We start from the raw sequence: 27921 nt of genomic DNA on the forward strand, positions 1-27921 counted from the left end.
GAAATCGTCTTTATTAGCAAAAGGTTAGCATTCTTTTTTTTTTTTTTTTCTTTTGGAGTGCAGCGTTGGTAGCTTCTTTGGGGGTTTCCAGTTTAATTGGCCATCTAAGGAGATTAACACATGATATAGCTGCACTTTGAACTATGTGAGCCAGTGGTAATGTTTCAGCCGTGGAAATGTTCTGTGCTAATATTAGAATCCAGAGAAGCTGTATTTTTTTATAGCCATTTCAGTGACATTTGTTTGGAAGCGTATTGCTGCTGTAATTTTTTTTTTTAATTCTTTTTTCTTTCTTTTTTTCTACAGTCCTCTTTTATCCAAACATAAGGTAAGAAATTGTTTCTTTTGAAAATATTTCTAGGAAAAATGTTTGTGTCATATGTCTGTTGTATGGACTGTTTTGGAAAATAAAGAAACCTTTCCCAAGTTATTTTCAGCTTCCTAGTTTAACACAACAGTTTTCCCAAAAGTTGGGTTTTCTCGTTTTAAACTTTTTAGATAGCAGCTGTGGAGAAGTCCCAGGAAGGGAAATGCTCTACGCAGTTACGAGTGTCTGAAGATCCAAAGGAAAGAGGAGCTGCCACCAAAGAGTCAGGTATGTTTTAACTTAAGCTAGGGAGCAACGGGAAAGATACCTGCCTCCTCTGATATTTTACAAGTGTTACCTCTGATTTGCTGTGAAGGATCTTTTCTTTTTTTTTTTTTTTGCACTTACATTTTTGTACCTATACCTCTCCTAGAAAAATAGCAAAACAAGAATTTTTATATTGTTTAGCTCCACATTTTAGACTTCTGGTAGTAGATACCATAAAATCTAAGTTCTTATAAAAACATAAAATTCTTATGTTTTCAGTAGGTGGTTTTATATATATATCTAACAGAATAAGCAAAGATGGTACAAAATGCTCTGAAATAGAACTGGCATTGGTACATACATACATTGTTTTCTGTTTAAAAACCAACAGTTATTGTATGCACTTTACCAGAAATTTGTTCTGTCAATTTAGATATTTAAAACTCTGTATCTTGATAATTCATAGCAATTTAATTTCTCCCCTTTTCTGTTTACTAACATATGATATACTTTAGTTTGTGTATGTATTTCTAAAGCATTGATGATGATTTCCTACCACCTTGTGCCCTTATATCAGAAGATTTTAAGAGGCTTTCTTCTAAATGTTTGGCATGTTGCTCATTATAAAAGCTTTAGAAAATAAAAATAAATGAATATGTTTTAGGGTTTTTTCCCCTTGACATCTAATTTTACTATTAATGTATATTTCCAGGTTTTATGTTACTGGGCCTGAGAGCCCTGATACTGAAGAGGAAGTGTCAGGTGTTTTGGACGAGTTGCCCTGAAGTGATGTGATGATGATGATGATGATGATGATGTCATGATTAGCCTTTTGCCCTCCCCCCCTTTTTTTTGAGACAGGGTCTCACACTGTTGCCCAGGCTGGAGTGCAGTGGCACCATCACGGCTTACTGCAGCGAGCTCCTGGGCTCAAGTAATCCTCCTGCCTCAGCCTCCCCAGTACCTGAGAGGCAGGCACACACCACGGCATCCAGTTAATTTTTAAACATTTTTGTGGATATGGAGGTCTCACTGTGTTACTCAGGCTGGTCTGGAAGTCCTGAGCTCAAGCGGTCCTCTCGCCGCGGTCCCACAAAGTCCTGGAATTACAGGCATGAGCCACCATGCCCGGCCAGCCTTTTACTCTTTACAAAGTATGTTTTTATTCTTTCAAATCTTACTTCACCTCCTTTTCACTTCTGAGACAAGCTAGGGATGTTGCCTTGGGTCAGTCCTGCTAGACTCTGTTCTTCCTGTCTTTCCTTTTCTAGTCATTTTTATATCAGAAATCACCATAAAATGAGCTTCATAACAATCTTAAAGGAGGAAAAATACCACAAAGCTGCCCAGTGCGGGTGTGAGCGTGTGTCTGTGTTGAGCACATTGAGAAAAGTGCTGTTACAGGCTGTGCATTGAGAAAAGTGCTATTACAGGCTGTGCATTTGAGCTCGAGACTGACTTAGCATGGTTGCTGCCCAGCACCTCCTTCAACTTGGCCTCTGCTTTGATTCATGTGGCACAGATGGGGAAACTGAGGTACCAAGTTTAGTCACTTGCTTGGTGCTTTGATTCACAGCTAGAACCTGGGTCTTCCCATTTCTTTTTTTTTTTTTTTTTTTTTTTTTTTGAGACGGAGTCTTGCTCTGTCGCCCAGGCTGGAGTGCAGTGGGGCAATCTCGGCTCACTGCAAGCTCCGCCTCCCGGGTTCACGTCATTCTCCTGCCTCAGCCTCCCGAGTAGCTGGGACTACAGGCGCCGCCACCACGCCCGGCTAATTTTTTGTATTTTTAGTAGAGATGGGGTTTCACCGTGTTAGCCAGGATGGTCTCGATCTCCTGACCTCATGATCCACCCACCTCAGCCTCCCAAAGTGCTGGGATTACAGGCGTGAGCCACCACGCCTGGCCAGGTCTTCCCATTTCTAATTGAATGCAGCCTGCTTCTGCTAAGTGCATTGTATGGCTTATCAAAGGCTTCAACAATCCAGATGTCCCAGGAATAACCCTGTGAGGGAGTATGGACTGAATTCTCGGGAAAGAAATGTTGCCCAAGTTTCACCAAACAATGTTTTAAAGAGAAATGTCGACAATGTGGGTGACTCTCCGAATGTAGTTTGGAAATCTTGGCTTTTCCAAAATTATGGTGGAGTTTTTTTCCCCATATTTTCTGTAGTATTTCTAAATAATGGGATGAAGCAACCATTTTCAGGTTATTTTGTAAATAAAACATTGTACCCATAGATTGTCTTTATTGCTTATCACTTAAGTGATATCTCAGTTCATTAGATACGATACTTTAAGCGGTTGTACTTCGTGACATAGCGGCCGTCCACCACCTCACCTCCAACTCATAAAATGGCACCTCAGACTGATTCTGTACCTTTTCAGTCACTTACTAATAAGCTATTAAATAGTCTCATTTTGATTATTTAGAGCTTAGCCCTATTCAATCCTGAACTTGATTTTCACACTTAAATCTCATTGTACTCAAAGCTCTTCTCCGCCCTCCAGTTGCCAGGGCTGGGAACACAGTCTGCTCCTGGTTGGAGTTCACTGGATTGGTGTTTATGACTGAACCCAGGTCGTGTGGTGGCTCCAGCAGGAGCAGCTACGGAGGAGGTTACCCCCAAGCTGCTCCCCTAGATATTTGCAGCCTTTAGGTAACTGACCCTCAGCTGGAAGCAACGCACCCCATTCCTCTGATGTGGGGGTTCTCTCTGCCCTGTGCTTTCACAGTGCCTGTGGGACTGTGGTTCCCAGTCTCATTTAGTCTCTGAATCCTGTGGACATGTTTCGAGGGACATCTTCTGAACCTTTGGGTACCTGGAATCATGGAGGAGCGGCTTGGCCCCCTTTCCCCTTGGCTGTGGCCCTCACTGCTCTAACCTTCCCCCATTTAACAGAGGGAGGGGCAGACCAGCAAGCCCAGTGGCAAAGCAGACAACCAAAGGAAAGTGAAATGTGCCTGTGTTTTCTTGCAGCCTCACAAACTTAGAGTGATTCTTTGGGGTGGGGAGAGAGAAGGAAGGCTGTGTTCTCCCAAAGGTGACCACTTCTTCCTTCTGCTGATCCGCATCTGATAATTTGAGTCAGGTTGTCAGGGGAGGTGCTATGAACTCTACTGAATAGCTGCCTCTCAGCAACCTGGAGTTGAGGTGGCAGCCTCAGCACCAGATGCTCTGAAATCTGAAGCCGACGTTTCAGGAATGCCTTTTGCTTGACATGGTGTGGGCCTCAATTGTCAGTTGGTAATTAGTAGTAAAGTATCAATATGTTTTTGGAGTCCAGGGTGAAAAGGAAAGAAAAAAAAAAAGAAAAAGTATCAGTAAATAAACAAATGGAATAAAATTATCATCATGTTTTCTCTTTTATTTTCACATTTGGATCATTTATTTAAGTTAAACAGCATATTAGTATTAAAAGGTTAAAACTTCTAAAATAGTTACGAATGCTAAGTGTACCAATAAAGCGAGAATGAGCAAGCTTCTCTGTTTTCTACCCATCCATGCACTGCTCCTTCATTATTCACACGGAGGTTTTTAACTGTTTCATTTTAAAGTGAAAGAAAAATAAGTTGGTTTTACTTAAAGTAGAAATTGAAAGAGATGTCAAAATTCAAACCCATTTCTACTTGTTGCAAAAACGTATCCTTTTTATTGCTACCCTTTGCTACCTCCCTTTAAGAAGTTGCAAGTAGGCCGGGCGCGATGGCTCAGGCCTGTAATCCCAGCACTTTGGGAGGCCGAGGCGGGTGGATCAGGAGGTCAGGAGGTTGAAACCATCCTGGCCAACACGGTGAAACCCCATCTCTACTAAAAATACCAAAAATTAGCCAGGCGTAGTGGCGGGCGCCTGTGGTCCCAGCTACTGGGGAGGCTGAGGCAGGAGAATGGCGTGAACCCGGGAGGCGGAGCTTGCAGTGAGCCGAGATCGCGCCACTGCACTCCAGCCTGGGAGAGTGAGACTCTGTCTCAAACAAACAAACAAAAAAAAGTTGCAAGTAATTTGCAAACACATTTATTAGTGGTATTATGGTCAAATTGTAAATTTTAACAGAACTGAGTTTTGTTCCTTTTATCTTAGTAAACCAGACCAATACTACTTTTCTTTGTTTGGTTGTTTTTTAAGACAGTTTTGCTCTTGTTGCCCAGGCTGGAGTGCAATGGCGCGATCTCGGCTCACCGCAACCTCCGCCTCCCGGATTCAAGCAATTTTCCTGCCTCAGCCTCCTGAGTAGCTGGGATTACAGGCATATGCCGCCACGCCCAGCTAATTTTGTATTTTTAGTAGAGACGGGGTTTCTCCATGTTGGTCAGTCTGGTTTCAAACTCCCGACCTCAGGTGATCCGCCCACCTCAGCCTCCCAAAGTGCTGGGATTACAGGCGTGAACCACAGCACCCGGCCCAATACACCATGTCTTAAATGTGCTGAAAATAATTTTTCTAATTTCATTTTAATGTAAAAGGCTAATAAAGTTCAGAATAGCTTTTAAACCTTTGAAAATGACTTTTTTGATTATAATGAGGACTAAATGATTTAGTCATATTCACATGCTTTTGAATAATCCCTGTTCTGTATAAGGATTATTTACTAAATATTTTAGGTATTTCCTCTACCTAAAGACACTATAATGCAACAGATAGAATTTCCATTTGAAAGGGTTAGAATATTGTTGTATTACACATATTCATAAGTCCCTTCTTTTCCTTCCCATACAAAGTGGTTTTTGAATTTTTAACAATTTATTTTTCTTCATCTTTAGAGAGTAAAACTTGTCTTGGCACAGAGCCAGATAAAGACAGCCAACGTAAAGAGGAGCCCGTGGGGAGCAGTCCCTGCTGTCGTCAGATGGACCAGCAGGCGGATGCCCCAAGCCTTTCGGTAACTGCAGGAAAGGACCACACGGAGGAGCTGCTCTGCCGCACTGAAGCCACGTTACCGCTCCACACCCAGTCCTCCGAGACAGCAGGGAGCCCGTCTGGGCCAGACTCTTCTGAGGATGCTTGTGAGGATGACAGTGGCTTGCAGCTGGCTCAGACGGAGGCCTGCCAGGATGTGGCCAGAATAGAGGGCATTGCTGAAGACCCTAAAGTGTTGCCTTCCAGCGAGTCAGCGACGGAGACATTGATTTTACCAGGCTGTGACCGTATACCTCCTGCATTGATTTCTGAGGGTAAATATTCACAGGCTCAGAGAAAAGAACTCCGTTTGCCACTTCGGGATGCTTCTGAGGCGTTGCCCACAGACCAACTTGCGAACAATGAATTAAATGAGCTGCAGCAGCCTGATCTTACGGACAGTGATGGAAAATCACCACAGGCGCTGGCTGACTCACACGGCTCTGAGAATGTGCTCTGTGGAAATAATCAAATATCTGACCTAGGCACACTGCTTCCAGAGGTGTGTATGGCCCCAGAGGAAAAGGGAGAGAAAGATGAGCAACTCAACAGAGAAACAGAAGACTATTTGAACAGCCTTTTAGAAGGATGTTTAAAAGATACTGAAGATTCCCTTTCCTACGAAGATAACCAAGACGACGACTCTGATCTCCTTCAAGATCTCTCTCCTGAAGAAGCATCCTATAGTTTGCAGGAGAATCTGCCTCCTGATGAGAGCTGTCTTTCTCTTGATGATCTTGCCAAAAGGATAGAGATTGCAGAGGTAAATCAGAGATGAAGTACAATTAAAAGTAAAATGGCATTTAAAAAACATATATGTATTAAATATTGCCTTGTTTTTGTAAGTTTTCTCTTGTCTCAAACATGAGGGAAAATTCTGGTTCACATAGGCTTTTAATTATTAGTAGTTTTTACATTTGTGTGTATTGAATAAAATGACTTTTAATCATTATAATGTTCATACTACAAGATGTTCTATTGCATGCTTCCAGCTAGAGTGAGCCTTATCGTATATATCCATTTTTTATAGTCCTGACTGATACGTGGCAGTTCCAGAAATTGGAATCAAGACAAGAATAGTCACATTCTAATAAGGAAGTCTCATTTTTCTTCTCATACATCTAGCAGATAAAATATGATATGTACTTACTGTTTCCTCCTCTTGTTAATATATTTTTAAAATCTTTTAAAACAGTCTAAAGAATGGACGGAACGTTTTAAAATGGAAGAGATACTGGATTAATTTTTAACCTTATATTAAGTTGAAAAAAAAGATTAAGGAAAAATGACCATTTTTCAAAGTTTGGAAAAAGAAAAGATAAAAGCCATATCCAAACTATAGCACCCTCACCAAGGTGGCCTGGATGGTAGAGCAGAATTTGATTGCCTTAGTTCCAGTACAATCCCACCAGTTAGTTAACAGCTTCTTGGAGTTACTTTTTACCTCTGTAAGCCTGTTTTCTTCTCTGAAAATTTGAATACGAGCTGCCTTTCCTTTTCTTCACCATTTTTACCCCCAAGTTCACTTTTAAGTCCCATTTCTACTCATTGTATTCTGAATCAGCATTATCATTGGAAAAAAAAAATAAGGGGGAAAATGAAAAAGTAACAAAGCCAAAGTAGACAATAAAATATATGTGAAAATAGAAGACTGTGAAAAGCTTTCTAAGGTAATTATAACTGTTATATTACTAGCTCCCTTTATTGCCATTTATAGTCAATTCTCTATAAACAATGACTTTTCTTTTTAATTTTTTTCTTGCTAAAATTAGATAGAATAGTAAAGCACTTGGCTTACTGTTCATTCTCTTATTTTAACCAGACAGCTTGGTTGCCATTTGCGGTTAATTCTCTACAGACTATTGGTTTTTTTTTTTTTATTTTTTGCTTAACGAAATTATTTAATATTGCTTAATGGGCACAGAGTTTCCATTTGGGGCGATGAAAAATGTTGGCAATAGATGGTGGTGATGGTGCACGTTTTGATTGTAATGAATGCTGCTGAATTGTATACTCACCAAGAGTTAAGGGCAGTTTCATGTGATATATATTTTTCCACAATGTTAAAAATAGTTTTTTAAAAAATTAGGGCTAATGGTAAAGCACTTAATCCGGTATTCATTCTCCTGTATATTTTAACTAAATCTCTGGTACAGGAAGTTAACAACACAAAGCTTATACCCATATTCAGATCTTAGCTGTAATGCCAAAAAAGTTACCATTATCTGCCTTTTTTCATGCCAATAATCAAGTCGACCGTAAAGGGAGAACCCCTGTGGTCTAATTTTACCTTTTTAGGTCTAAATTGTGAAGAAGGAGCAGAGTGCTCCTGTTGTCTTGCCCACCTTATAAAACGTTTTCCTCCATTTTAACATTTGACTAGTTACACACTGATAATCACGTGGCCTTTTTAGAACTGTCTTTCCCCAGTAACTCGTATTTGAGGGGATAATAGGAACTTTTGGAATTTCAGTTTTTGCTTCTGCCTGAAAGCTGTTCGGCTGGATAAATTCCTGTTGTCTAGTTTGCCAGATGTCTCCTGCAGAGCAGCTCTTTGAGTTTTGGTAAAACCTTTATCTTCAGCCTCCTCCCTACTCAGCTGTGTTGAAGATGCACAAGGGTCTTGTCAGGGTGTGTCAAAGGTCTGTAGCATTTCTCCTGTATATTTCAGTCATCTATTGACAAGTATTTCCAAAGCCTACAATTGATCAACATCCTTTTCCCAAATTATTTTTCCCCACATCACTAAATTTAAAATTGTACTCAACTGAGTCATCCTATTTCTAAGAAATAAAAGAATTGTTTATATTGGGAAAAAAATATTTTAAGGTGGCAGATTGTTAAATTAATGTTGTGTATTACAACTAAATGGAATATTCCCTCCTCAGACTCAAAACACAATGTCACTTCTACTGGGTAACAGCTAACAGTGGAAATTATATGTGTTTAACGTTGTATTTTCTATTAAGTTAATATATAATGGTCTCCTTTCCTAAGATTATATTGATCTATTAAGTTAAGCCATTTTAAGGACCCCAAAAGCTACATATGCATGACTTACAAAGCTAATTTACTTTCCTATGACAATGCTAAGCAGATTGTTAAACATTTGCTTTCCGAATACTTACTACCCTCTCTATTCTGAGAAGCATAGTTTAACAAAGTCTGCCTAATTCCTTAAGAATGAGGTTTTGGACTAAGTAAAATATCCAGGCAATTGTGGGTTTGCTTATAAGTGTAAACTTAGGATTTTTATTTTAAAATTTTCTTTTAATTTTAGATTTGAACCTACAACATTTTAATTCAAACTTTTTTTTTTTTTTTTTTTTTTTTTGATACAAAGTCTCACTCTGTCGCCCAGGCTGGAGTACAGCAGCATGATCTCAGCTCACTGCAACCTCCATCTCCAGGGTTCAAGCAATTCTCGTGCCTCAGTCTGTTGAGTAGCTGGGACTACAGGCATGCACCACCATGCCCCGCTAATTTTTGTATTTTTAGTAGAGACGGGGTTTCGCCATGTTGGCCAGGTTGGTCTTCAACTCCTGGCCTCCAGTAATCCACCTGCCTCGGCCTCCCAAAGTGCTGGGATTACAGGCGTCAGCTACCACACCTGGCCATCAAACACTGTCTGTTTGTGCTTTCAGTCGGATTTTATTAAGAGTCTTCCCTGTGTTTGGTGCTGAGGATACAATGAAAAATCAGATGATGTTCTTGGCCTTTTGGGGGCTCTCTGCTGTCACACTTGGCTAATTTTACTGGAATTGTTTTTGAAATTTTTTTTATGCTTCCTTCCTTTTGTGATTAGAGGATATAGAACATGATCTCTTAATAACCAAGTAATTTTGAACAGCATTTTTCATGCACTTAGGAACCCCGAGACAATGAGCCTGTCCCCTCCACCCCTGACGCTGCTGTGCAGGTGGTCCTAGGTGGTCCTTCTCTGTTCGCTTTCCCGGATCTCCCTGTGACCTCTCCCGCCTCAGGTTCTCTTACTTCCCTCTTTCTACCATTGTGTTTGTGGTAGAACATGCTGGTTTGTTCTTTCTTTGGCAGCTTTCCCCTTTTCTTTTGTCTGCCTGCTTTCGTTTTCTTGCCACTTTTGCATTGCCCAGCCTTGGCTCCAGTGGACCTTGGTTTTGATCATCATTGCCAGCCCAGTGCAAGCACTTGTTTTGCTGTGTTACTTTGAACAATTGGATTCATCACATCAAATGAAATAATTTATAGAGAACTAAAATGTCTATGCGATTTATATAGTGACATGTATAAAGGGAACTTGTCTAGGTTTGGAAAGCTTTTTAAAACCCAGTAATTTGCTGTGTAAAGTGATAGCTTAATATCTGAAGTATTGCTATTCTTTCTTACGTAAAAAATAGCATGACACATTATCAAAAGTATAGTTTATACTGTATACTGTTTTTAAAAGGCATCAAAAATTTTATCCTCCTTTCATAGATTTTTAAGAAAAAAAAGTATCACATGTGCAGTGTCAGACAACACATTGGAAAGATTTACTCGTTTATTCTCATTCAGTAATTTTTATTGTGACTTCTCTGTGAGGGCCGCATTACAGATGCAGTGACCAAAGTACAGGTAAGGATTTTTATGCAGATGAAGCCTGCAACCTAACAGCCATCTGGCACCAAGTGTGTTGTCTTTTTGCTGCATTTGATTATCCCACAGTTTTTGGCAAGGGATGAAATTGCATTGTAATACCCGTAATACACCAACGTGGTGGTTTTAATGTCAGAACCCAAACCCCTCTACTCCGGAGCCTGATCCTGCAAATAAATCTGTGTTTGCTTGGTTCTGGAACCTGGAAGAGTGGCATTATCTTCTCTTCAAACTCTTCAGCTGTTCCTCCTGTAGCCTGAGACTCAGAGGGAGCTCCTAGCATCAAAACTTGAACGAAATGTGCCATACGAACTCAAAGTGGCGGGATGACCCACCGGGCGCACTATACGAACTCAAAGTGGCGGGATGACCCACCGGGCGCACTATACGAACTCAAAGTGGCGGGATGACCCACCGGGCGCACTATAGGAACTCAGAGTGGCGGATGACCCACCGGGCGCACTCAGCCTCTGTAGACTGTTAGACGCGTAGAGATGAGGTAGCTGTTTTCTGAACAAGTGAGGTTGAAATTAAAGTTAACCTATTTTTGAACATAATGAAACCTATTTTTTAACATAATGAAAGTTAACCTATTTTTGAACATTGAAAATAATCTTAGTATGTAATTCAGAGGTCCCCTTGTGAGCAGATTTTAGCAACATAATATGCCGTGTGGAGACTAACCATTCCTTTTTCTTCGTTAACATCTACATTTATAATCTGCTTGCAGAGATGTCATATGTTCAGAAAACTATATTAAGTGTTTCAGATTCCAGTGATTTTTGTTTTTAGAAATAATTTCATTATTTTTAAAATCTGAGGAAGAGGCCCTGTGTTACTGCTTGGGTCTTTAGAAAGCTTTTACCCTGGGAGAGAGCAACTCATGTTCCTTTTCCTCTGTCTAGATTAGCAACATTCACTTAAATGTTTTCAGACGGCCGGGCGCGGTGGCTCAAGCCTGTAATCCCAGCACTTTGGGAGGCGGAGATGGGTGGATCACGAGGTCAGGAGATCGAGACCATCCTGGCTAACACGGTGAAACCCCGTCTCTACTAAGAAATACAAAAAACTAGCCGGGCGCGGTGGCGGCGCCTGTAGTCCCAGCTACTCGGGAGGCAGGAGAATGGCGGGAACCCGGGAGGCGGAGCTTGCAGTGAGCTGAGATCTGGCCACTGCACTCCAGCCTGGGCGACAGAGCGAGACTCCGTCTCAAAAAAAAAAAAAAAAAAAAAAAAAAAAAAAAAGTTTTCAGACCTGCTTGTATCACACAAAGCAAAACACAGGGGAGGACATAAGGTCACACTGTCTAGTGGGGACAAAAATGACAACCCAGATGGCTCCTGGGTTTGCCTTTAGAGAAGCTGTCTAATCGAAGCTGTGAGTTTTCTTCCCCGTTGCCTATTAAGGGAGGTAGTTACTTCTTGGCTAGATCACTGGGATCAGGGAAGTTTCTTTACGACTAGCTGCTGTGGGATTCTCTTGCCAAGTGAAGATGGGAGGCTAGCACTAAGCAGTAGTTGTTTATGAAATCACATTGGTGGCTGCTCTATGGATCCAGAACAAAAGAGGGTCTTAGAAACAGCAGTCATGGTTGTTCTGCCCAGAATGGCTCTTTTGAGAGGAGCAGGGGAAGTCCAGCCTCCTTACAACAGAAGAAATGCAGTCTTCCAATAATGTAAGAGGTTTTAGGAACAATGGTTGGCCCAGAATTTATGTAGATATCTAAAGAGCCCCCAAAGGAAAACCCAGGAATTACCTGTTTTCCAAATGGTCTCGTCCTTGCCTTTTGTTTTTATCATGACCTCTACATTTTCTAATTTAATGCTTCTCTTGATTGCCGTGTCTCTTGCACAAAGCTCTTTTTCTTTTCCATTTTAATCACTCTTTTAATTATATTTGTACGGCCTCTTCCTGGATTTTTGCAGTAGTTACTTAATAAGTTTCCCTGTTCCTTGTTTCATCTTCTCCCCTCCAAATGGCTCTTAACGTTAGCCCTCTGTAAACTTGGGGTCTCAAACTGGTACCCAAGGAGCCAGTCAGGTATTAGAGTCAATGAAATGACTTAGCTGTAGTGATAGGAAGAAGGTTTCCACACCTTTTCCAGAAGCATTCAGCTTTTTTAAACTCTACGGATTAAAACCAACCTCAGCTGAGGGTTCTTGATCGAACACCCAGACTGTGAGTTTAAACTCCTCCTGCTGTGAAACCCTTTCTACACCGTCATTCCTTTCCCACAGCTCTCTTTAGCTGCAGGATAAAGGCTGTACTACTCGACATTCAGGACTCCCGTCATCCGGCCCACCTGCCTCTCCAACATCATCTTCTGTGCTGGGGTATCAGATGGTGCTGTAGTCAGACTGGCCGCCTCACCACCTCCCAGCTACACCCTGCACGTTGTCACCTTTGCTCTTTTCCCTCTGCGTATGTCAGCTCCACCCTGAGGCGAGCAACCTTCTTTCCACATAACCTTTTCTTCCCAGCCCTCAACATCTAGGTCATGGCTTTTTAGCATGGAGAGTACCAAGCAGTGCCTAGCTCATGGCCAGTACTCAGTAAGTGCTAGCTGATGCCATGATTCCCTGATCACTGGAGTCCAGAAGTTTGTTTCTTTCAAACAATTCCTCAGAACTTCAAATGAGGGCGAGGCTGGAACATCACTCTTCCCAAAGTCCGGCCTAAATGTAATCTCCCTCTGTTATCATAAGATGCACACATGCTGTCTTCTACACCAAACTGCAAACTCCTTAAAGATAGGGATTCTGTTAAGTATATCTTTATATTCTCTGCAAAGCTAATACAGGCTGTTGTAAATAACAGCCACTATACACAGTAAGGCTTTTTTTTTCTTAGTTCACTTATAAAAATAAATATCCTTTAATAATAGATTTGGTTTTGATTATTTTCAATGAAAAAGCTACAGTATGTTTAAGTATTTCCTAGGTGCTATCTATGTGTAAATTGCTTATCCGTATATTTTTTCTTCTTTGGCATATTTAGTGAGCACCTACTTTATTATAGAAACTAGGAAGACAGCACTGAACACAGAGCAAGTCCCTGCTCTCATAAAGCTTCCTTTCTAGAGGGAGAGACACATAATAAATTAACATAAAAACAAAAATATAGTTTTGGATACTGGAAGAACTATTAAAGAATTTCAACAAGGTGAGGGGATTTAAAGTAACTGAACTGGCAGCTATTTAAACAATTTTCTGGGACTTAAAAATGGGATCATATCTTGACATTCTCTTTTCTTTTTCTATTTTCAACTTATTAAATTGTCCCTTTAAGCAAGCAAAACAAATTACAAAAACATGAGGTAATGCCTAACCTAGAAACTTAGACACGTGATAAAACTCCTGTTATTTTTTAAAGGCTTTTTCCTTTTTAAGTGAATCTTTTAAAGAGTCGACATTGATGTACTTCATCATAGTCCGTTTTTTCCCTTGTTTGCTTTCTCCCCGTATTGCAGTGTTCTAAGAAGCAGTGCTGTGGGTCTGAGGTGACCGCCATGTTCTTTCTGGAAAATGGCTGCGCTTACAGCTGGCACTCCCTGGCCCAGCTGTGACGTGTTTTTATCAATTGGCCATGGAAGGAGCCATGACATTAGTCTACTTCCAGATTAATCAAATGACACAAAGATCTTTCATCTAATCTCCTCTCCCCTTATGTCTCTAGATGGACAACTTTGGCCATTAGTTTAAGTATCTCATAAATGAGGTGATGTGTAAGATAAGAATTTTTGCTTGAGTCTTATTTGAAAGTTCTATTAATCTCATTTTAATTATAATATATAGTATAGCATATGGCATAAAGCAGCATTTTAGTAGTCATAGAAAATAAGATATTTCACATTAAGGAACTGGCAAGAGGTTTGGTATCGAGTTTGTTTTCAAACTCTACCAGCTTCGGGCACTGCGAGCTGAAGCAAGTTACTCAGGCTCTTGAAGCTTGGCTTCTTCATCTGCAAAGTGGGGCTAAGGCTTCTAAAAGAGAGTTGTGAAAATTAAATATGATGTATTATGTAAATGTCTTTACATAAAATGTACACATTTACTAAATTACAGTTGTTATTATGGAACCCAACACTGAAGAAGCAGGCAGAGAATATCACTTGTTTCTGTCGTTAGGAATAGTAGTGGTAAATTTGACATGTGCCACAATAGTGAAATTGCTGGCGTTTAAGGTATTTATGATATACTCTAATAGTATGATTTATGAATGTTAATTCTCAAATCAGTTGGAAGCCAACTGTGTGTTCTTGTTCAGAACTGACCAGCCTAGAGCTTCTGAATGGAGTAAAACCTGTATCATTAAAAGAATGTGACTTGGTATCTATTTTCTTCTTCAATTTAGTGAGGAGGCACTTCCAACAGCAGTGTGTCCCTGAATGTTTTCCTTGTCACATCAGGATTTGCTGTTCCGGAAGAGTTGCAGAATAATTTTGTTTTCACAACTAGTTCATTCTGAAAATGCTATTTAAGATGGTCACTGATATCTGAGGGGAAGTGTGGGAAGAACTATTTATTTGCAAATACAGAAGCCTGGCCAGATGGAATATTTTTTAATTCCGTATTTATTCATAGAGCATCACCAGTAGCAATTACATTAATTATAGCTCAGACATTCTTTTTGGTCTCAATAGAAGGGCTTGGCATATTTGGGTAACAATTTGGCAATTGAAGTGGGAAACTAAATTTAGTTTTAAGGCTTTATTTTTTGAGATTTAAAAATTCTCCACCTTTTAATACTGACACTATAGTTAAAAAAAAAAAAAAAACATGGAAATATTTTTAAGAATAGTTTGGGGCCGGGCACAGTGGCACATACCTATAATCCTGGCACTTTGGGAGGCCAGGCACTTTGGATTGCTTGAGCCCAGGAGTCCGAGACCAGCCTGGGCAACATAGCAAAACCCTGTCTCCACAAAAGAATGCAAAAAAAATTAGCCAGGCATGGTGGCGTGTGACTGTCGTCCCACCTACAGGAGGCTAAGGTGGGAGGATTGCTTGAGCCTAGGAGGTTGAGGCTACAGCAAGCTGTCAGCATGCCACTGCGCTCCAGCCTGGGCAACAGAGTGCGACCCTCTCTCAAAAAAAACAGACAAAAACAAAACAAAATAATGGTTTGGAGGGAACACACTGCTCTCTGCCCTAAGTCGGCAGCCCGATCTGTTTTAGAAACACTTGCCAGTCTTTTGAGTGAGGCCCTGAACCAAGACCATGACTTTGTTTTGTCTTACTTGCCCTTCAAGCATGAAATTAAGGCAAACCCCACCAAACTTGTTTCTTAAGATATTTTAGTTGGACTGCCCTGATGTGGTAAGAAAAACTTCTGTTACAGGTAAGCCTGAATGTACCCAAAACTCTTGCAAAAATAGAAAGGCTAGATGCTGTCTGCCACTCCCACCTGAGAGTTCCTCCTTGGCCTGCATCTCTTACGCCTAAGCTTGGCCCACCATCCCTTGTTCTCCATCTGTAGGCTGTAGAACCAGAAGACAGTCACAACAGAAAGACCTAGAGAAGATCACTGAGCAAGCCTGAAAGGAAGTAACGGAAAAGAGCAGACTGCTTCACTTCAGACTCTGGGGCAGGCCCTGCTGAAACAAAAGGGTTTTGGTGGCAGAAAAAAAAGGCGTGGTTCGATTTTTAGCAAGAATTAAGGTATTGTGAGGGAGGGGGTGTCAAAATGTTAGCCCATCCCACACAATTGTAATTTCTCTTACTCTGTTTCTCCCATCTTTGGAAAGAGTTTGGAAAAGGTTGCCAGAGTTTGTTGCCACCCATAGTAAATAAGGTGGGACCACCTGACAAGGCGTATATCCCTTAGCAGAGTGACTTCAGAGCCAAACACCACCCTGGATGAGGCCGAGCAGGAGCTGAGGTGGGGACCTCACAGCCGCTGCACGAGGACCAGCTGTAGGTTCAGTTGGCACATTCTGTGCCTTCCCAGATGATTTCAGGAGCTTCTCTTCCTCTGTCAACATGTTTGTTCATATTTGCAGTGTCTTTTAATTTATGGCTTTATTGTTTCTTGAATTTATAGATGCAGAATTTATATCATAAATATATACAATTAACAGTAACACAACTCTGGGGCTCATCTTTAAAACTATTCTGAATAGGATTTTTTTTCTAAGTAGTTAAAACGGCACCTTGAAAATCCCCATGGCAGGTGAATTCACCATTGGTAAGTGTATGACAGTATTTTATGGAGAAAATAGATAGTGAAGGAATCAATAAACTTCCTCCCCCCTTTTAAAATTTTTGAAAACATTTTAGAACAGCCAGATTCAAGATCCTCTCCTTTGTTTACATGTACTAAAAATTAAAAGAATATCAGTGATACATCCTTAGTAGTAATGTATTCATGAAAATTAATTTTCGTTTTCCATCTTTTGCTCTTTACAAACGTATTAAGACTGTTTCCCTCTCAGTTTCAGCAAGGTGCTTGTAAAACCTATTTTCTTTGTTGTTTGAAGGAGTTCTTTAATGGTGATGTTGCTTTCTTTACATATTTGTACTTACCATTTCAAGGCTGCTAAAGTACTTTTGTTTTCTCAGAACACGGACTTCTGAAATACATATTTCCTATAAAAAGAAAAGAATGTATTGTTGGCTTATTGATTTTTTTTTTTTTTGAGATAATGGTTTCGATAGACCCACATTCAGGGAAGCGTAGTCAAAGACCATCTTGAGCTATTTGGCCCTAAAAGCCCTAAGATATAAAAAGAACTAATCGAATCTGTAATATTTATGCATAGCGCATTATCAAAGATTGCTGGCTGGACCTGCAAGTCATACTTAGTGTTTTATGCTATTGATTACATAAATGACATTACAGGCAGTCCTCAGCTTAGAGTTACCTGATGCCAGCAAGTCACTGACATCTTCAGGGTTAGGCCCACGATGCCTGCCTGTGTCATCACCTGCAGCTTGTAGCAATCAGGCAACTAACAAGTTAACTTCTGTGACTGGCCCTGCTGTTCAGGGGCCTTTGGTAAGGCCTCCTGCTTCCCAGCCTGGCTCTTCCACCTGATCCTGTTCCTTCTCCCTGCACCTTGGAGTCTTTTAGCTTCTAAATGGCGAGGGTTTTTGGTTTTATTTCTAAGTAGGGGGTGGAACATAGGCAGGAGAGAGGCAGCCCAAATGAAAGCTAGAAGGCAGCATATAAAGGGGTAGGAGTGGGTGTCTGAAGAGATATTAGACAGCAGACTTTTTCTAGGAAAGGCCAAATTATTAATATTTTAGGCTTTATGATCTCTTAGAACCACACAGTGCCATTGTAACCCAAAAGCAGCCATGTACAATATTTAAATGAATCGGCTTGGCTGTGTTCCAATTAAATTATATTCACAAAATTAGGCAGCAGAGGCCTTTGGCCTGCGGGCCATAGTTTGCCAACCTCTGCATACTAGAAAGTAATTATGTCCCAGGCCGAGTGCAGTGGCTCATGCCTGTAATCCCAGCACTTTGGGAGGCCAAGGCGGGTGGATCACGAGGTCAGGAGATCAAGACCATCCTGGCTAACTTGGTGAAACCCCATCTCTACTAAAAATACAAAAAAAAATTAGCCGGGCTTGCTGGCAGCGCCTGTAGTCCCAGCTGAGGGACTGAGGCTGAGGCAGGAGAATGGCGTGAACTCGGGAGGTGGAGCTTGCAGTGAGCCGAGATCGCGCCACTGCACTCCAGCTGGGCAACAGAGCAAGACTCTGTCCCCCCCAAAAAAAAAAGTCCCTAGTAAATTGGCTCTGAGAGAAATTCTAGAAGTCCTTAAACTATTTTGAGCAGTAGAGCATTATTTAGTAAATGCACAGTTTCTCAGAGAAACTGAGGACAACACTTTGATGTTAAAAGCTTGGTATCCAAATGAAGATTTTAAGTTCCATATGTTCATTTGTTTAAAATTGCTGTTGAATGAAAAAAGCAGTGGAGGATTATAAGCTTCCATTATAAAGCAAAACCCAGTGCTAGTGACGAAGCAAAGAGGGGACTGTGAGTGATCATTTTACCGGTAACAGGGAAGTCAAGCTACAAAGCAAGGTGCTCTGATTCCCAGTCGACTGAACACTTCACACTGCCTGTCCCTGGAATCAGTTCAAGGGCTAACAAAGGAAACCAGGGTTTTAGACTTTTGTGTTTCTCAGTCATCTGCAGAGAAGTGAAAGTTTTATTCTGTTAGACTTTGATGATTGATACTTTTTTCTGTAGGAATTGGATACCCCTGTAATAAAAATTCAAATATCTGTTGAATTAGCCTTTTTATAGATACATGTAGAGATGTCCCGCCTTAATAAAACTGATAGGTTCTTATAATTTCTGACAGGTTGTTCCTACTGAAGGACTGGTCTCAATATTAAAGAAGAGGAATGATACTGTAGGAGATCATCCTGCCCAAATGCAACACAAACCATCTAAGCGAAGAGTGAGATTCCAAGAAATAGACGATAACTTGGATCAAGGTAAACTGCTTGGCACTGTGGCTAGCAGCATAGATGGTCAGTGTTTGCTGAAAGAATGAGTTCGTGTAGCATGTGATGTTTACTAACAGGGTTTGTAAAAGACTGTCCGCTGGGCACAGTGACTCACCGCTGTAATCCCAGCATTTTAGGAGGCTCCGGCGGGCAGATCACTTGAAGTCAGGAGTTTGAGACAAGCCTGACCAACATGACAAAACCCTGTCTCCACTAAAAATAGAAAAATCAGCGAGTGTGGGGGTACGCGGCTGTAATCCCAGCTGCTCGGGAGACTGAAGCAGGAGAATCGCTTGAACCCGGGAGACAGGTTACAGTGAGCCGAGATCGCGCCACTGCACTCCAGCCTAAGCAACAGAGCGAGACTCCATCTCAAAAAATAAATATAAATAAATAAATAAAAGAATATGTCAATCTAGTTGCTTTATCTTCTAAGGGAAAAACATATAAAATCAAACTATCATCTTAAATCATTTCTAAATCTTTACTTGCTTAAATAAGTGAGCAAGTTGCAAATGCAACCTCTGTCCTTCCTGTTCCATAGTCAATGTTGAGAGCTTATTTCAGTTTCCTTCTTTAGCACTTTTTGTGTGAGTCTGCTGTGTTTGTCTTTTTTTTTTTTTTTTAAGACAGTCTTGCTCTGTCACCCAGGCTGGAGTGCAGTGGCACAATCTTGGCTCAGTGAAACCTCTGCCTCCCAGGTTCAAGCAATTCTAGTGCCTTAGCCTCCTGAGTAGCTGGGATTACAGGTGAGCACCACTATGCCCAGCTAGTTTTTTGTTTGTGTTTGTGTTTGTGTTTTTTTTTAGACGGAGTGTCTCTCTGTCACCCAGGCTGGAGTGCAGTGGTGCAAATCACTGCAACCTCAACCTCCACCTCCCAGGTTCAAGCAGTTCTCCTGCCTCAGCCTCCTGAATAGCTGGGCTTACAGGCGCGTGCCACCACGCCCAGCTAATTTTTATATTTTTAGTAGAGACGGGGTTTCACTGTGTTGGTCAGGCTGGTCTCAAACTCCTAACCTCATGATCTGCCTGCCTCAGCCTCCCAGAGTGCTGGGATTACAGGCGTGAGCCACTGCACCCGGCCCCAGCTAGTTTTTTGTATTTTTATTAAGATGAGGTTTTGCCATGGTGGCCAGGCTAGTCTCGAACTCCTGGCTTCAAGTGATCCACCCACCTTGGCCTCCCAAAGTACTGGGATTGCAGGCATGAGCCACCATGCCTGGCTTGTCTTCTTTTCAGTGGACAATTAAATTACTCCTCCTTTATTGTGGAAAATATTTATGAATATTCTCTCCAGTGAGTTCCTCTTCATTGATAGAAAAGAGTGTCTCTCAGGAGCAACAATTTAATACCATTGCTGCTGTTTGGCTTTTTCTCCTGGGCCTGTTATACTTAAGGCCCTGACTTGGTCTAACATGAGGTGGTGAGTTTTGTAGCAAACAGTGCTGCCTTTTGTGGTTGCAGATATATTTATCTAAGGTGTAAGTAAATAAGAGTAAATGGAAAGGTAACCCAGAACCTGTCAGTAGGCTTCTCATGTTTATAAAACAACTGCGTTGTTAAAATAACAGTGTAAGTATTTAGGTGTGCTTTCTAGGTGTGACGTGAGTGATAACAGTAGAAGTTTCTGCATTTTTACAATTATAAAGCTGCTTAGGGGGCCTTAGAAATAATGTCCTAACCCCTGATTTTACTTCTGCACCCTGCTTGTAACTCTCACAGTCTTCTGCAGATAAGGTGCTCACTTCCATTTGCACTAATTTGACCAAATCATTGCTTAATAGGAGGAACCTGGATTTGGAACTCACAGTCTGCATTTCACTTTGTAGCCACCTCATCTTAAACTGAGTCACTTACTTGGAGGAGACTCAGTTCCATCATCTTTAAAATAAGGAGAATAACATCTGCCTGTCCCTATTGAAAAGCGTGTCAGATAATGTGTATAAATTGATTTTGAGGATTATAAAATGAAATGTAAATGTTGATTGTGTTGGTTGGTTCCTAAGCTCTGTGACTTACACAGTGTTTTCATGAACCTCACCTTCTGCCAGAATCTTCCTAAAAGGGCCGATTCTTCCTCCTCTAAACCAAGGCATCCACTGGAAATATAATGTGAGGCACATACATGATTTTCAATTTTGTAGTAGCCATGTCAAAGTGAAAAGAAACAGGTGAGGTGAATTTTATTTTTCATTTGATTTTTTTTTTTTTTTTTTTTTTTTTTTTGAGACGGAGTCTCGCTCTGCCGCCCAGGCTGGAGTGAGTGGCGCGATCTCAGCTCACTGCAAGCTCCGCCTCCCGGGTTCACGCCATTCTCCTGCCTCAGCCTCCCGAGTAGCTGGGACTACAGGCACCCGCCACCTCGCCCAGCTAGTTTTTTTGTATTTTTAGTAGAGACGGGGTTTCGCCATGTGAGCCAGGATGGTCTCGATCTCCTGACCTCGTGATCCGCCCATCTCGGCCTCCCAAAGTGCTGGGATTACAGGCTTGAGCCACCGCGCCCGGCCGATTTCTTTTTTTTTTTTTTTTTTGAGATGGAGTCTCACTCCGTCACCCAGGCTGGAGTGCAGTGGTGCGATCTCGCTGCAACCTCTGCCTCCCGGGTTAAAATGGCAAATTTTATGTTACCTATATTTTAACACACACAGACTGACACTACCAAGTGTTGGTGAGGATATGAAATAATCAAATTTTCATAGACAGCTAGTGGGAATATGAAATGATTCGCCCACTTTGGAAAACAGTTGGGCAGTTTCTTTTCTGCAGGGTGAGGGGTTGGGGGTGGCGGAGTCTCACTCTCTTGCCAGGCTGTGATCTCAGCTCACTGCAACCTCTGCCTCCCAGGTTCAAGCGATTCTTGTGCCTTAGCCTCCCAAGTAGCTGGGATTACAGGCATGCGCCACCACACCCAGCTAATTTTTGTACTTTTAGTAGAGACGGCGGTGGGGGGGGTTCACCATGTTGGCCAGGCTGGTCTCGAACTCCTGACCTCAGGTGATCTGCCTGCCTCGGCCTCCCAAAGTGCTGGGATTACAGGCGTGAGCCACCGCAGCTGGCCAGAATTTTAAGAATGTATTTTATTTAACCCAGTACATCAAAAATATCATTTCAAAATGTGATCTATATGAAAAAATTACTAGTGAGATATTTTACATCCTTTTTTTCACACTAAGTATTCAAAGTCTATGTTTATCGCCACTCAGTTTGGACCAGCTGCATGTCAAGTGCCCAACAGCCACCCGTGACTCACGTCGGACCGTGGAGCTCCAACGGTTCTGGGACATACAAATAAAACACACAGCATATGTGTTTTTACATATTTAAGCTACATTTAAATGCTTGGATTTGAACATATGATAATGAAGAAAAATACTTTAGGTTGTTAACATAGATAAGGTGAGGGAAGGAATCATGTTAAGAAAAGCAGGTAAGGCTGGGGGCAGCGGCTCACACCTGTAATCCCAGCACTTGGGGGAGCCTCCTCCCAAGTCTTCCTCCTGGATCACTTGAGGCCAGGAGTTGGAGACCAGCCTGGGCAACATGGCAAGACCCCATCTCTACAAAAAATACAGAAATTAGCGGGGCATAGTGGTGTGTGCACCTGTGGTCCCAGCTACTTGGGAGGCTGAGATGGGAGGATTGCTTGAGCCTGGGAGGTTGAGGCTGCAGTGAGTGTGGCCTGGTGACAGAGCACAACCCTATCTTTGAAAAAAAAAAGAAAAGGAGGCGAAAAGACTGAACTGTCCAAAAACGACAAATACAATGTGATTAGTATGATCCTATTTCTTCATTTATATAAAAGACACATTTTCATACATAGGTATAAACTATATACTATTTTATATGCTATTATAAAATAGTATGAACTATTTTAGACTGGGCATGGTGGCTCACGCCTGTAATCCCAGCACTTTGGGAAGCCAAGGCGGGCAGATCACCTGAGTTCAGGAGTTCAAGACCAGCCTGGCCAATATGGGGAAACCCCATCTGTACGCCAATACAAAAATTAGCTGGGCATGATAGCAGGTGACTGTAATCTCAGCTACTCAGGAGGCTGAGGCAGGAGAATTGCTTGAACCCAGGAGGTAGAGGTTGCAGTAAGCCAAGATCACACCATTGCACTCCAGCCTGGGCAACAAGAGCAAGACTCTGTCTCAAAAAAAAAAAGCTATTTTAAAATGTAAATTTCAGAGCAAACGATTGTTTAATCCTATTTTCATGTAAGTCCTGAAATCTACATATTTGATCTGAAAGGACACACACCAAATTGAACAGCGTTTACCTCTGGGATGGGAAGGGAATGTGATTGGGCAGGAGAAAAATGGGTAGTCCCTTAGACTCTAAGATGCTTTTGGGTTTGCATTTTTACAGGGAGCATATATTCATATATTACTGTACAATGTTCTAAATAAAGTCTATTTGGTATGCATTAGGTTTTATAAAATTTGTTTCTTGTAAAAATATATGGTAATTATGAAAAAAATCACAGTTTAATAAAGTAAAAATTAAATCATGAGTCTTAGACATCCTTCAATGAAAGAATATATTAAATTTACTTCATCGTATTAAATACTTACATCCTGTTTCATTATATAAATGTCTCATAATGGTTTAACTGTTCCATTGTAACCAGAACAACTAAGTTACTCCCAACCTTTTGTTATAACAAACTCTGCAGCAGCCAACAAGCTTGTATATATGATGTTTGTTGTGCACATCTGTGGCCAAATTCTTAAAGGTGGATTTGCTGGGATATGTTGAAACTCTGTGTCCCAGGTGGCCTGAGGCTGTCCTGGAATTGCATTCGGTTAACACTGTCTTTTTTTATTTTTTATTTTTGAGACGGAGTCTCGCTCTGTCACCCAGGCTCAAGTGCAGTGGCCGGACCTCAGCTCACTGCAAGCTCCGCCTCCCGGGTTCACGCCATTCTCCTGCCTCAGCCTCCCGAGTAGCTGGAACTACAGGCACCTGCCACCATGCGCAGCTAATTTTTTATATTTTTAGTAGAGACGGGGTTTCACCGTGTTAAACCAGGATGGTCTCGATCTCCTGACCTCGTGATCCGCCCGCCTCGGCCTCCCAAAGTGCTGGGATGACAGGCATGAGCCACCGCGCCTGGCCTTAATACTGTCTTTTACTCTCAAAATTGTCCAGTCTGGAGGATAAATTAATTTTAAATTTTAATAGATACTGCCAAATTACTTCCAGAAACGCATCCCTGCACCTTAATCATGCTGCACATCAGAAGACTTTTTGGTCTTTTTGAAATTTTTTTTAAAAATTTTTAATTATGAATAATTAAGATTTTTTCAACCAAAGAATAATCATTTTCTTCAATATAGAAAGATGCAAAAGAGATCCCACCCAAAGACATTTTTGTTGTTTAATGTTAAGTGGACTTTGCTCTAAGGTAGTCCCATAGTGTGAACTCCAAGGGTATTCGAACAGCAAGGCTGTAATGTGTATTGTCAAATGCTGCTGTTAGGGTGGGCATGCTGGCTCACACCTGTAATCCCAGGACTTGGAGAGGCTGTGACACGAAGATTACTTGAGGCCCGGAGTTCAAGATCAGCCTCTGCAGCATGGTGAGACTCCATCTCTACCAAAAAATAAAAAATAGCCAGGCACGGTGGCACAGGCCTGTCGTCCTAGCTGCGCAGGAGGCTGAAGCAGGAGGACTACTTGAGCCCGGTGTCGAGGCTGCAGTGAGCCAAGATTTTGCCACTGCACTTCAGCCAGGGTGACAAAGTGAGACCCTGTCTCTAGAAAACAAACAAAATTTAATTAATCCTTGCTATGAGCACAGCAGCTGTTTTTCTTCTTCTCATGGAGTGATTCTATCCATTGTATAAATGAGCACGTTTTAATTTTAGCATGTACAAGCTCCACAAGTCGGAATCTTCTTGGTAATTAACAGGTAGGTCTTTGTAGAGTCATTAGGAGCATGAGTTTTCTGTCAATACTTCCTATCCATAGAGGACCAACAGTAGAAATGTCCAGTTACCTTAATTAATGAAAAGACAGCAGATGCTAAGATTTCCATTTTGGTGACAATGTAACCTCACTCTTTCTCATGTTTGCAGATGAAGTTGGAGGTGGCTCCTGTATTTTGCTGATCTTGCTGTGCATAGCAACGGTTTTCCTTAGTGTTGGAGGAACTGCATTATACTGCACTTTTGGTGACATGGAGTCACCTGTTTGTACAGACTTTGCAGACAACATGGACTTCTATTACACTAAGTTACTGCAGGGAATGGCGGAACTGAAGCACTGGATCTACCTCTCCTAGCAGCATTCCAGAGACAGACATGCTGGCAGTGAGAATGAAAGGCGTGAAACTTTCTAAACAGTTTTTATTTCAGGAATTGTATAACATTCCCCTTTCCCCTCTGTTAGGAACCAAGGACATCAGAAATAGCAACTTCAAGTGGCAATCCGGAGGAACTCTGTTAGAATAACCCACACAGTGAGGCAAATATCGATCTAAGCATTGTGGATGGAAGGCGTGATCTTTGAGGAACACACCCATCTCCTCCTCACTGCCTCCTAATGCAGTGAGTTACACTGAGCAGAATCAAACAGGGTAGTCTCGGAACACACTCTTTTTAGCTACTTCTCAAGCTCATGGTTAAAGAACACTTTTGGCTTACACTTGTTGGTCCATAGAAATTGCTTTCAGCCATCATGCAATAAGTTTGTGTGTAACCAAAAGGAGTTACCTTATGGTTTCAGTGTCGTTTTTTAGTTAACCTTGGGAGCTGTGTAATTTAGGCTTTGCGCATTATTTCTGATCTGTTCTCCACTTATGAAATGATTGGGTGTGTGTGCGTGCGTGTGCATGTGCTTCCGGCAGTTACCATAAGCAAATACCCAGCACCGCAAAGACGATCTTTCTTCTTTTCACTTGATGAGGTGCAGGCACAGATCTTTGGAGAAGGCTTCACTGTGGAATAGATGAATTTGAGACCTCTTGACCCTGAAACAAACTGTGACAGATCTGTGTCAATTAACTTGATTAGCCAGAAATTCATCACAGGCCTAGAGACAAAAGGAGAAGCGCCCCTGAGTCTCAGTCAACAGTTCTGTCACGGATGCAAAGCTTCCTGAAATCACGAATGCTGGACTCAGTTCGGCAAATGCTTACCCCTATTGTGTTCTGAGATTCTGAGAACGAGAATGCAAACTTAAGTAAGATACAGTTCCTGTTGTAGATGTTTTAATCCTGGTCGTATGTAAAATAAACCAGTACTTTGGTGAGTGAAATCACCACATAGAATTCAGTACTAACAGATCATGCGTTCAGATGCGTGAATGTGCATTCTTCTTGTGGGCTTGATTTAGATCCTACTGTGGGGTCATTACGCGAAAATTCAATCATACCTTCCATAGACAGATGTCTGATTTTTGTTTAAATCTGTCCGTTAGGTGGCCTTTCCTTATCTAAGGTATAGTGGTCTAACATTTAGGAAGCCTTGCTTTGACTTTATCAGGCAGCATTTAAGAAAAAACAAAAACAAAAAAAAACCAAACCAAACATGAATTATAGTTTTTTAGCAAGTGATCATTATTTCCTGTTTTCTGTTAGGATCATTTGAAAGAAAAAGGGAGCACTTCCTTTCTAGTTGTTACTGGCTGGCACAGTACCTCCCTTTGTGTTTCCGCTTGTTTATTTAGATTATGTGAATCTTAAAGGGCTTTTTATGTAAGTTGAAAGTGTGTTACTGCGCATGCATTTGGTTATTCCAATGCTAGATATTTAATTACAGTGTACTTAGTGTTTTGATTTTCTATAATTTCAGTTCAGCGTGTTTTAACACTTGTATTTTAAATTGATGTTTCATTTTCACTTATAATACTGTTTGACTTGTCTCTATCATGTCACCATAAACTGTAATATTTTCAAGGGTTATAGATCAAAGCTATTTATTTAGAAATGTACAAGATAATGAAATTTAGATTCCTTACACTTAAGGCTGATTTTATTAGAAGATTATTTTAATGTTCTATTATAAATTTTAAGAATTTGTATTCAAATTGTATGTAAAATATGTAAAATGTTGATGGTACTATATTAAGTGGTTCTATAAAAGCTATTCACAAGTTCTACTGTGCGGACATCCTCATCATAGACAAAGCTCTTCTGTTTTATCCTCAATTTCTAGTTACAGAAATTTGGTGATGCTTATTTTTGCCAATTTTATGTCAAAATAAGTTAAAACTTCCCTCCTGTTCACCTCTTAGGTTGCTGTCCTCTGTGACCTCTGGTGTAATATTTGCCCGTCGGCAGCCAGAGCCACTTCCTCTGAAACCCGAGATCTCCTGGGGACCTTCTCACCAAGAGGAAAGCATTGAGACAGTACCTTGCCAATCAGGGAGCCAGGGGTGTCTCAGAGAAGCCATGGGTGTCCTCACCCCTTCCCAGGGAGGGTGAGGTGAGCTCAGGAGCATAGCGATGTTTTGACTTAAAATAGGCATGAAATCGCAACTAGAAAAATTAGGGCACTTCTTACAAATGTGATAGTCAAAGTATTGCATGACCTGGAGTAGCTTCACCTGGTGGTGAAACGATTGTTATTTCGCACAAGAAACATTCATCCAGTTTTACTAAAATGTAATTTTTTCTGTCATTTGAAAGTACTGACAACTATTTGTAACTAATCTTCCTTAAGAACTGTATTTGAGGGTATCAAATCAAGCTTGTAATTTAAAATCTATACCCACAAAGTGTCTCAGAGAGTTTATTGGAACCCTTGGGTGCTGAGGAAAAACTGCTTTAAGGTGAAAATGCGATTTCAGAAGTCGGTCTGGCCCTACAGGTAGGTAGTCAGTCATCTGTTCTGGGAAGACTAATAGGTCCTTCAGTACAGGCTCTCTCCTGCTTTCAAATACCTCCCCCATCTGCCTGACGGTAACTGAAAATTGTTCCAAAAATTCATTCTTTTAGATTTAAAAATAAAAATCTTCTGGAGGATTTAAGATTTGAAGGGGGCCTTATTTTGTTTTTTGTTTTGTTTTGTGTTTTGTTTTTTCGCCCTGTCGCCCAGGCTGGAGTGCAGTGATGCAGTCTGACGTCCGCCTCGCAGGTTCAAGCAATTCTCGTTCCTCAACCTCCCAAGTAGCCAGGATGACAGACATGCGCCGCCACCACACCCGGCTAATTTTTGTATTTTTAGTAGAGACGGGGGTTTCACCATGTTGGCCAGGCTGGTCTCAACTCCCAACCTCGGGTGATCCGACCGCCTCAGCCTCCCAAAGTGCTGGGATTGCAGGCGTGAGCCACCACACGGCCCAGAGGCCTTATTTTGAAGGACTTCTGTGAATTGGGTTTTGCTGGAGTGCCGGGAGGATATGGGGTGGGAGTGG

General features: G+C 41.4%; 1 protein-coding gene across 8 annotated transcripts in view; it reads left to right on the forward strand.

Annotated features, from left to right (window-relative positions):
- The window catches only part of CNST (consortin, connexin sorting protein), a 116449-nt gene extending 89167 nt beyond the window's left edge, over positions 1-27282 (forward strand). For 7 of the 8 annotated variants that reach the window (XM_050771618.1, XM_050771636.1, XM_050771627.1 and 4 more), the window contains 5 exons: positions 307-328; positions 499-595; positions 5337-6235; positions 18409-18544; positions 24642-27282. In XM_050771618.1, the coding sequence (XP_050627575.1) occupies positions 307-328; positions 499-595; positions 5337-6235; positions 18409-18544; positions 24642-24847 (1360 nt within the window). In that variant the 3' untranslated portion in view covers positions 24848-27282. Of the gene's footprint in view, positions 1-306; positions 329-498; positions 596-5336; positions 6236-15564; positions 15747-18408; positions 18545-24641 lie in introns of those variants that run through there. The other variant, XR_007721716.1, reaches the window with a different exon arrangement.
- The last annotated feature ends 639 nt before the right edge of the window (positions 27283-27921 follow it).

Source organism: Macaca thibetana, chromosome 1 (genome assembly GCF_024542745.1).
Source record: "Macaca thibetana thibetana isolate TM-01 chromosome 1, ASM2454274v1, whole genome shotgun sequence".
Classification (NCBI taxonomy): Eukaryota; Metazoa; Chordata; class Mammalia; order Primates; family Cercopithecidae; genus Macaca; species Macaca thibetana.